The sequence below is a fragment of the Elephantulus edwardii genome, unplaced genomic scaffold (genome assembly GCF_000299155.1).
Source record: "Elephantulus edwardii isolate Elephantulus edwardi_28Jun2011 unplaced genomic scaffold, EleEdw1.0 scaffold00325, whole genome shotgun sequence".
Classification (NCBI taxonomy): domain Eukaryota; kingdom Metazoa; phylum Chordata; class Mammalia; order Macroscelidea; family Macroscelididae; genus Elephantulus; species Elephantulus edwardii.
In genome coordinates this window covers 1878463-1889165 of record NW_006400075.1, presented here as the reverse complement: position 1 = coordinate 1889165, position 10703 = coordinate 1878463, and the positions used below count along the sequence as shown (strand labels likewise).

Sequence of the window (10703 nt, the reverse complement as noted above, 5' to 3'; positions counted from 1 at the left end):
GGGTGGCTGTGAGTCGTCTTAAAGGCACCCAGTCACAGCAACATCTGTATAAATAGTAGTGATGTGAGAACACACACGGATTTGTCCCAAAGTACTGACTTGAGTATGACTACCAGAAGGCCTGTCAGGACTCCAGCTCCCTGCTCCTCTGGTGTGTTTATCTCAACAGGAAAGCCTCAGCTCTGTTCTTACAACTGACTGACTGAGTGCATCCACCCAGCTGATTTAGGATAATCTCCACTGCTTATGGATTTGCTTAACCACGTCCAAACACCTATGGTTAGTGTCTGAGTCTAGGTTCTCTAGAGAAACAAAACCAGTGATGCTCCTGTGTGTACATACAGAGATTTCTTACACTCAAGTGGCTCTAGACATGGCAAGTCTACAGTCCAGGAGTGGAATGTCAGGCTGGAGGCCTCTCCTGATTCACGGAGCTGGAGGAGCTGCTGCAGCCGATATAGGCAGGGAAGACAGCAGGCTGCTGGCTCACAGGCTAAAGAGGCTGGTGGATCCCAAGATCTGCGGGACTATCACAGGACTCTGGTTCAAGTCCCCATTAGAGGTCAAGTGGTGGTGAACCTGGTGAGGGACTCAAGGTGAGAAAGAAACTCCCATGAACTTTATCAGAATGTCCATGCCTGTGAGGACACTAACTGATAACTGATGGGCTGAGGACATCACAGGACTGAGGGAGATGAATTACATCATTACATAACTGTGGGTCACAGCCCAGACACGTGACACACAATCTTTATTTATTTTTTAATGGGTTTGCAATGATACACACTCTTAACCATCACATTTGGCAGCTGAAAGACCAGGGTTCCAGCCGAGCGAAGCGTGAGGAGTCTGCCTTACCCGCCCATGCCACCAGTACTCAGCGAATGACCAGCTCACCCTCTCTCCACCAGCCCCCTGCCCTTCCCCTCCACTTCCCACTGACCCTTGATCCTGATCCTGTAACCACCAGTACTCTGACTCTACTAACCTGTAAAAGCAGTGCCTGGGCATTTAGGCTGTGGTGACAATCACAGGGTGAGAAAGGAATCATTTCACAAATACAGTTTAGTGGCATTTAGTACATTCATGGTGTTGTGCAATCATTACTGTATCTAGCACTATTAGATACTATCACCCCAGGTAAACCCGAGCCACTCCCTCTTTCCCCATCATGGTCACTCTGAATCGTTTGGACAATAATATCCTCAGAGGGAGTTTGGACCTATCAAGCGCCCCTCATTTGCTGGGGCTGTTGGCTGGCGCCTCTCGCACGATGTTGGGGCAGTAGTTGGGCTTGGTGGCCTCGGTGAGCTCCCGAGCATACATCTCGTACCTGCCCGTCATCTGAAAGAAGAGCAGACGCACCTGAGGGGCTCTGCTGGTGCAGTGCGTTGCAGTGGCTGACTGGGAGGCCGGCTCTAAGAATACCCCAACAAATCCTCGGGAGAAGAGGAGCTTTCTCCCCCACAAAGCCCCAAGCTCAGGGAGGGGGAGAGGGGCCTTCTCCTTCACAAAGCCCCTCAGCTTTAGGGGGTGGTGGCAGGGAGAGGGGTCTTCTCCCCCACAAAGTCTCTGGCTTGGCAAAAATCAGCTTGAGGGCTGTAGGTCTGGTTTGGGGGACATTAAACACTGGGTGACCAAATATGCATTTGGCTACTGAAAGGTCGGCTAGGTCCAGGGCCTCAGGAGAGAGGCCTGGTCGTCTATTTCTTAAAATCAGCCTCTGAAAACCCTGCGGAGCTCAGATCTCCTGACGTGTGCAGCCGCCGGACTGGAGCAGTTCTGAGGTCTGCTGGTGTGGCCAGGGGAGCTGCAGAGCTAACCCAAAAGCCGTGCCTCTCTAGCAACTCGAATCCACCAGCTTCTCCAAGAGAGAAAGATGGGGCGGAGGACGATCTACAGCCTCAGTAACCACCAAAGGGTCAGCTAGGAGTGGGCGGGCGTGCAGTGGAAGGCAGGGAGGGTGGGCACAGGGTTAAACGTTTAAGAACACACTCCTGTTGAGTCACTACCGCCTGTGACCACTGGAGGGCGTGCTCGGGACAGGAATGCCCTGGACGCTCAGAGACCTAATGGAGGGACCCGCTGTCCCCCTCAGCCAGTGCCCCTCGCACAGCCACCCCTCAGAGCTGATCCCTGTGCTGTCGCTGCAATGACTCAGCCACCACCAGCAGCTGTGTCAGTGATGCAGCCACGCTGGCCGCTAGCTGACTCCACAGAAAGGAAAGGGCACAGGAGGACAGCAGGTGGGTGGGGGGCGCCCCTGCTCAGTCTCAGCATGTCAGGAAACTTTAAAAAACTTTCCAGGGAGAAACTTTCTGTTTAGTGCCTTTCAGTGACTTTAAAAAGCAAGGTCAGGTCCCAGCTGTCCTTAGGTGGGTTCTGGCCAGGGCTCCAGGTGTGGAGAAGGTGCTCCAGGTCTTCCAGAACCAAGCTGCTGGCCTGTCCCCACAAAAGCCCTGGGGAGGTGGGAGCCCCTCCTGTTCAGTCAGCAGGCTGTGCTCAAGAGTCCACGTGCCCACCCTGAGGACCAGTGAGGTGATATGTGCCCCTCACCCCTGGGGGGGACCCGCTGAGACAATGTGTGCCCCTCACCCCTGAGGGCCACTCACCCCTGGGGAGGGACCCACTAAGATAATGTGTGACCCTCACCCCTGGGGGGGACCCACTAAGACAATGTGTGCCACTCACCCCTGGGGGGAACCCGCTGAGATAATGTGTCCCCTCACTCCCGGGGGGAACCTGCTGAGGTAATGGTCCCCTCATCTCCAGGAGACCTGGTGAAGTGAGGTGCCCCCTCCACCCCTGGGAGGACCTATGGAGGTGATGTATCCCCCTCATCCCTAGGGTGACCTGGTGAGGTGATGTGTGGCCCCCACCCTTGGGGGGACCTGGTGAGGTGATGTGTCCCTCCCCCTTGGGTACCTGGTGAGGTGACGTATCCCCCACATCCCTGGGGTGACCTGGTGAGGTGATGTGTCCCTCCCCCTTGGGTACCTGGTGAGGTGACGCCCCCCAGCCCCCTGCTCTGAGCTACAGCATGTGCCCCTGGCCCACCTTCTCCCATAGAAAAGGCTCTAGTGAGAGACCCTGGCTGGGGAAGCCCCTAGGTCTGATGGGAACTGAGACCTCAGAGCTGTCAAGGAACTCGGGTGCCAGGGAGCTGGGCTGGAGGCCAGGCAACCTCAGCACATTCCAGCCACACAAACCTAGCCAGATGGCCTACACCCCTGTTACTCCTGTGTCCATGGTGCCCCAAAACCTGCTCAGCATCTCCCAGACAGGCCTCCCCTGCAGACGGCTGGCGTCCAGTACAATCGGCTACATGTAGACCCATGTCAGGGGGGCTTTCACAGGGGTCCACCCACGGCTTCACTGCTCCTTTCTATGAGGATGGGCACCCTACTCTTCCCTGATATTGAGGATGAAAGGGTGGCTTGGGGACTACATGGAACATGGAGACCAGGGACAGAAAGGCCAAGGTGGGGGCCCAGGGTGAGGTGGTGACCACTGGTGGAAGTGCACATGCACAGTACACATTTTCTCTCTCTCTCACCTCCTGACAAGTTCTGGGGGAGATGAGGTTGATGGGGCCACCCCAGCCAGTGCTCTGGCCCCAAAGCTGAGCTGACTTGTCCAAAGACATGTTTAACGAGCCAAGGGGGCACAGATGCCACCCAGGAGTTGGTGGCCGCAGCTCCTTCCTGACCACCAGCCCTGGACACACCCTTGGAGCTGCTGGGAAGCTAAGTGGGTCCTGGTTCCAGCCCTGGAGAGAGCCAGGGCCAGGCAGTCACTGTGGTCACCCACCTTGAAGTTCCAGACATCGTTCATCTGCCGGCATAGGTTGAGATCCAACTCGGCCACCAGCAGCCCGTCCCGGTTCCGGGAGAGCCCAGGGGTCCGGCTGCTGTCCGGGGCCGCCACGTAGCTGGAGCCATAGAAGAAGCCAAAGTCCCGATGTGCTAAAAAGAGACAAAGCGGGTGTCTGGGCCCCAAGAGCGCATGCCCCGTCCCCAGGTCCCAAGGCCCAGCCCCTAGCAGCAGGAAGGCCCAGTGAGGCTACCAGAACCGCCCTCCACCCCCACTCCTCTTTTCCCCAGACTTTCAAAGACCACTATGCAGAGGTGCTGGTCCTGGGCTCCCACACCCTCTGACTACTGGGTGCTATGCAGCTATATGGGCACAAAACGAGTTGGAACCTTCAAGTCTGCACTTGGCCCTGAACGTATTCCGCCTCTCCTAGGTTTAGGGAGCTCGGGGGCCTTGATGATAAGAAGGTGTGCTGCAATCACAGAGGCACGTGGTTCAAACCCAGCAGCTGCTCCTTGGGAGGATGGACCATCTCCTCCTGGAAACCTGCTGGAGGGTCAGCTATGGGTTTGGTTCTGACTCAAGGGCACACAACTCCCAGGTCTGGGGTACTCTGGCCAAGGTCACTAGCCTCGGTGTTCAGGGCAGGAGACCCCTCACTGTCCAGCCCGGGGCAAGAAGGTGGGACTTCTTGGCAGCCACAGGGAAGCACTGTCCTCAAGTCAGAGCCTTGACTCCAGGGACCCAAGTGATCTCTGCTGGTGCTCTGGACACACAGAGCTATGGGCGGGGCTGGTGCTGTTAGGTACTGTCTCACGCTGAGTACAGCTCACAGAGACCCTATGACTAACAGATCTGCACTGTCCTATCCTGCACCGCCCTCATCTCTGACACATTGCTGCAGTCACTCTTGGTACACCTGGCCCAGGGTTCACCTCTCCTCCATATCGCTCTCCAAGGAATAGCTTCTCCTAGATACATGCCCAAAGTGAGACGAAGCTTCTCCATCTTTGCCTCCAAGCAGCACTCTGGCTGCGCCTTCTCCAAGATGTATGTTTGTGCTTTTGGCACTCTTCTTTAACACCAAAGCTCAAAGGTATCAATTCTTCCGTCATCATTAGTCACTGTCCAGCTCTCAGATGCACAGCAAATAACTGAACAGAAACTCTGGGGTGGACACAGGTTGGAGGAAAGCCTCCACCAAGGAGCTCCCCAACAACCTACTCCTTCCACCTCGGCTCATCATAACTCCTGGGGGGGGCTGGCATCCGATCTGGGATAAGGTGGTCAGGACTGTCCCCTACTGCCACCACCAGCCCACCTGCTTCAAGCCAGAGGCCATGATGGCCGGCTACAACGTCACCAGGCAGAGAAGGGTCAAGGTCCCTGCCTCAGCCAATCAGTGACCATGGAAACATCCAGAATGTACCTCTCTTCCCGTCTCCGGATGTGAACTCATTTGGGAAGTGCTCCTGCAACAGAAAACCAAGGTCAGAGAGCTGAAGACCTCACAGGAGATGCTTAGTTCCCAGAAGCTGGAGGCCACCCCTGCTGACCTAGGGCAGCCCTATGAGGCCTGTCCTGGCACCAGGGGACACAGCTGCTCACTGGGATGGGGGACGTCAGGGGACACAGCTGCTCACCAGGATGGGAGTCTGTGCAGTTGTAAGGTGCCAACCAGGATTCACAGCAACCTGTGAGCAACAGGTCAGCACCTCACCCTGTCCTGGGTCATCCACACCATCTCTGCCTTCATACCCATGCTGTGGCCACGCAGTCTGTCCCGTGTGAGCGTGAGGGCCTGCAGGTGGCACAAACGCTTGGCAGCCTTTGTCCTTGGCCCAGAGGGCCTAACAGAGGGCTAAGTGGATGTTAAGGCCATGTCTGAGGGTCCAGGCTGGATTCAGCCACTGGAGTGGACTTCAGATACAGGCTCTGGACCTGAGGTTGGAGAGGGGCCAGGTCCCTGGCATGGGGACCCCGTGCTTCACTGTGTCCTGTCCAGTGAGACTGATTTTGTGGTTCAGTCAGGGATGCATTCCAAATTCCCTGGGCACCTACAGCGGGAGTGGGGCCACCTTGATCCAGGGTGCAGCGGAGACTCCACCTTGTGGCCACATACTGAGGACACAGTGAGGACCAGACTCTGTGTTCCCAGATGTGTGGCTGTCATGTGTCCGTGTAAGAGACTCAAGGACAAGGTCCTTTCAACCCGTGAGCTGGGATCTGGGTCTGGGTGGCTGGTTCAGATGGCCGTGAAGACCGAGTAAGGTTGGGGACTAATCCAGCCACATCAGGGGTAGATCCACACCGCACTCGCTGCAGGGGAATGTGCCCCTTAACAAACATGTTTGGCAGGATCAGTTCACTGCCAGGACCCCAGGTGTGTAGAGGAGGGACAGCAGTGGGAACAGAGGTCCCCCTCCACGTGTCTACCCTGGATGTGTCTCATCGCAGGCCTGGTTGCCCTCCTTCAGGCCCTGCGCGGGTCGGAGGTGGCCCACGTCCTCTAAGCATGGCTTTGTCCACCTTGGGCTCAGTGTGGAGGGCTCACCTCACCGACGCGGTTGATGGCACAGGTAAAGTAGTGGTTGGCGATGGCTGCATTTCTGGCTTCAATGGGCCACAAGGACTCACTGTGAAGAAGAAGTAGGAGCCAGGTTACCAACCTCCTGCCAGTGCAAGGGGGGACAGCAAGGGACTGAGCAGACCTGCAGGGGTCAGAAAGACAGCAGCTCCCTGATGAAGCACTGTCAGGCCCAGCCATGCAGGACCCTAGGGACATGACAACCTGCAGAATCACACAACCATTAAGTCCTTGGAGACACACTAGCTTGCAGAAACACACAGCCATGCACGGGCCCTGGGGACAAGCCAGCCTGAAGAGACACAGACACACTCAGACCCTTGGGGACACGCCAGCCTGCAGAGCTACACAGACACATTCAGGCCCCCTGGGATAGGCTAGAGTGTGGAGCCACACAGGTACTCTTGGGCCCCAGGCTCCATGTGGAGCTGGGCCATCCTGTGTGGTCATCCTGACGCAGGGACACACCCTCCATGCAGAGGACTGCTTCCCAGTGAGCACCAGCTGTGACCCCGCGGAGAGGCACCAGCCTGTCCCTCCAGAAGCCTCTGGGTGGGGCCCATCCATAATCTTTCCACCAGCTGATGAGCAACTAACTAATCATTTGCTCTCCAAGAACTGTGCCTAGAACAGTGGGACCCTAATATCACGATGACAGCTGTCCAGACCACAGATGAGTGTGAGTGAGGGGGCTGAGAAAAGATGGGGTCTGATATAGAGAGAGGTTCTGACACAGAAAGGGGGCTCAACATAAAGGGGGGGCTGATACAAAGGGGAGCCGGAACAAGTAGGGGTCTGATATATAAACAGAGAAGGATCTGATATATAAACTGAGGTCCCTTACACAGGGAGAGTTTCTGACACAGGGTAGAAGCGGTATCCATGAAGGGGGAGAGTTAATGGCTTCTGGCTGTTGGATAGAGACTGCGGGATTGGCAGTGGTGGACCTGGTCAGGACTTCTCCGTTCATACTGATCATTTTAAGGGACACTCCCCCAGGCCTCCACCATGCTGTTATTCTAAAACCCTGACCATCCCAGCTGGGGCATGGGACCTGCCTGGGGAGGGTGCTCAGCAGCCTATGGCCATTCCCACCACATTGTCCTGACCACATGCCCCTCAGTGACTGTGCCTGGGAGAAATGCAGGCCTTCAGGAAACCTTAGGAGCATACTAGGTGGTGACTTTGGGGCTTACGCACTGGGACCTGGTCCCCTGGCCAGAGGCCATCTGTGTTTTCAGAGCCCAGGCAGCACCCTGCTCCCGTGGGCAGTACACATGGGCGGCTGGCCCAGGTGGGTCTTGGCCGTGGAAGGCAGATGAATCATTCTTAACAGCCTGGCTGTGACAGGAGCACTTAGTGTTACATTACATCAGTAGCTGCTGCTGGCTTAAGTGGGGCTGACAAAAGCTCTGGGGAGATGGCCAGGGAGGGCTCTGCCCACAGCTGCCCACCATGGCCCGTGCCTGCAGGAAGATGGGCTCACAGCCAACAGAGGGTGGCTCCGGGTACAGAAGTCTGTAGGGCTGGGGGTTGGTGACCTCGACGGCTGCAGCGCTGTCCCACAGAATGAGGTCTCAATGGCCCACTGGAGGAAACTCCAGCAATGTGGCTTCCTCTGCTGTCCTGCAGGCCTGGAACAAGCAGCCAGGTGGCTGGACAGAGCCACAGGCCCGGGGGACAGAGGAAGGTGTGTGGAGGAAGTGGGGGCCGTGCCCACCAGGAAGGTAGCCTGGAACCATCCCATAACTGGAAATTCAGAGGAAATGCAGTTGAAAGTCAGACAGCAGGATTTACAGAGGAGGCAGCGTGAGCGTTCCCTCGCCTGCACCAGTGGCCACGTCTACATTCTGAGAGGAACCGGGGTGGGAACAGCTCTGGGGTGGGTCAGGAGCAGTGCTGTCCAGAACTGACAGCTCCTGCTGTACCCCATCTTCTCTGTCCAGAACAAAGAGAAGGAAGAAAAGGAAAGACATATAAGCAATTAGTCCACAGGACTGATGGGCAGGTGACCCTCACCCCACAGCCCTGACACCAGGACAACAGGTGGTACCTCTAGCATGTCCACTGTGCTAACGTGGGCCATAGTCCAAGAGCTTGGGGTGGGCGGGGGAGCACATAGGGCAGAACTAAAACCAAAACTGCCTGAATGATTTATCCCTAAGACTATGGCCATAGGCATATTCCACCAACAGCTCCACCCACAGGAGGATGGGTAAACTCCTCCCAAGTGATTTACTGTCTCCAGAAACCTGCTGAGTGAGGGTCCATCTGGATGGCAATGAGAGGGAGTGAGGGGCTCATCTTCCAGCCAAACTGTAAGTAAGTCTATCAGGTGCCTGATAACACCAGGGCCAAAGGGCAGCATCTGCCCAGGGCTGGAGCCTAGAAGACCAGAAGAGACAAGCTCACAGGGTGAAGGAAGGTCACGGCCACGGCCACAGGGAGGCCGGGGAGGAATGGGTTAGCTGGTGGGACTGTGACTGACGCCGTGAAAAGTGTACGAATGGATGAGTGGGGAACCAACTTATTTTCTAAACTTCCACTCAGAGTACAAACTTTTTATAAAGTGTACAAGGGCTTGAATAAGGCAGAATGTTGCCTATAAAGAAGTAAATATATAACAAGGAGCTCTGAAATGGTACAACCATTCTGGAAGGCAGTTTGGTGTTTCCTCTAAAAGCTGAACAGAGAAATCTCATATGCTAGGAATATACCCTGAGGACTGAAGACACAAATGGAAGTTTGTACACCGATGTTCAAAGCAGTATTATTCACAATAGCAAGAAAATAAAAACAGCCTAAAAGTCCATCAGCAAATAAATGGATTGAGAAATTGTGCACTCACATGATGAAATACTATGCAGCACACAGGAACAATGATTTTTTTTTTTAAAAAAATAATACTATATAGCATGGGAGAGTCTGGAGAGCATTGTTCTGAGTATAAAAACTGTCTCATAAGGACAAACACTGCAGACCGTTATTATAAAAATAGAAGAATAACTAGTAAGATGTGTACCAAAGTTCAAAGGAAGAAGAGGAGGAAGGAGGGGGCTGAAGGTGAGGAGAGGAGGGAGCCTCAAGGTCGCAGAGTTAGGGGGGCAGAAGGAGGTGGTGAAAGAATTGGGAAAGATCCAATGGGGACCTGAAAATGTGTGGTGATGGCGGAAATGGATCAATGGTGATTAATTTTATAAAACACAATATATAAGAATGATCAGATGAACCATAATGTGGATAGAGGAATGTGTGAAACACAATGTATATAAACAAAACACAATGTATAGGAATTCTCAACAGCGTTCAGAATGTAGCTGACGCTGGGGTCTCTTAGGGGGTGCCTCTAGGTGGGCTTGGTGCCCATTCTAGGCCTTGTTCTTGTGGAGCACTTGGTTAAGCAGACCCCCAGTGGTTCCCCCAGCCCTGGCATCCCCCACAGCCTGCCCACAGACCTCTGTGGCCAGTGACCTGAGCATGCCGATGGTGGCTGACGGATTGAAGACGATCTCAGCCCCGTTGATGCCATACATGAGCCAGTTGAGAGGGTGGTGGCGCCCGTAGCAGATGTTCACCGCTATCCTGCCGAAGCGTGTCTCAAACACGGGGTGGCCCAGGTTGCCCTCCATGTAGTAAGTGGACTGGAAGACAGAGACCAAGGATCAGGCCCCGGCCCACGTGGACACGACAGACATGACTGCAGGGTCCCCCAGGAGGCCCCATCAGAGCTCAGAGTTTGTGCATCTATCCTCTGACACAATCTGCCCGTGGCCTTAGCTGTGGTTGTGTCTATCCCGACTCTTCATGAAGGGAGCCCTCAGGGTACCTCACGGGGAATGAACGTTAGGGGTCAGCCTTGGGGCTGCCGAGCCAGGGTCTGCTCAGTGCTCACATCACCTGCCATTCAGTATGCCTCTGGAGGGCCAGAGCTGACCAGCCTCCGCTGGAACAGCCCCATCCCTGTCCTGAGGGAAGGACAGAGCTGAGAGGCAGCAGGGTCATTTGGATGAGGACATATGTGAGCCTCCAGCTCACGTCTAGCAGTGTTTGTCCCCTAAGCTCTGGGTGGTCTGCAGGTCAGGAAGCTAGGATGGGAGGAACCACTCCACCTCTCCGTATGCCCCTCAGAACAGAGCAGGGTGACAGGCAAGCAGAGGTCTCCACTCAGTTCAGCACCCACAACATGCCTTTTCCCAATGACTCCAAAATAGCAGGAGCTAGGCAGCAGTGGATGTTTACACGAGGAGGGCACAGGGTCCGGGACAGTCAACACAGGACGTGCACACGAGGAGGGCACAGGGTC

General features: G+C 55.3%; 1 protein-coding gene across 1 annotated transcript in view; it reads right to left on the bottom strand.

Moving 5' to 3' along the window:
• Positions 1–1236: 1236 nt before the first annotated feature.
• Positions 1237–10703, bottom strand: part of UPB1 (ureidopropionase, beta) — a 32138-nt gene continuing 22671 nt past the window's right edge. The window contains exons 6-10 of the mRNA XM_006901427.1: positions 9872–10041; positions 6368–6449; positions 5243–5285; positions 3811–3965; positions 1237–1344 (exon numbers count right to left, since the gene is read on the bottom strand). Coding sequence (XP_006901489.1) covers positions 1237–1344; positions 3811–3965; positions 5243–5285; positions 6368–6449; positions 9872–10041 — 558 coding nt within the window. The remainder of the gene's footprint in view (positions 1345–3810; positions 3966–5242; positions 5286–6367; positions 6450–9871; positions 10042–10703) is intronic.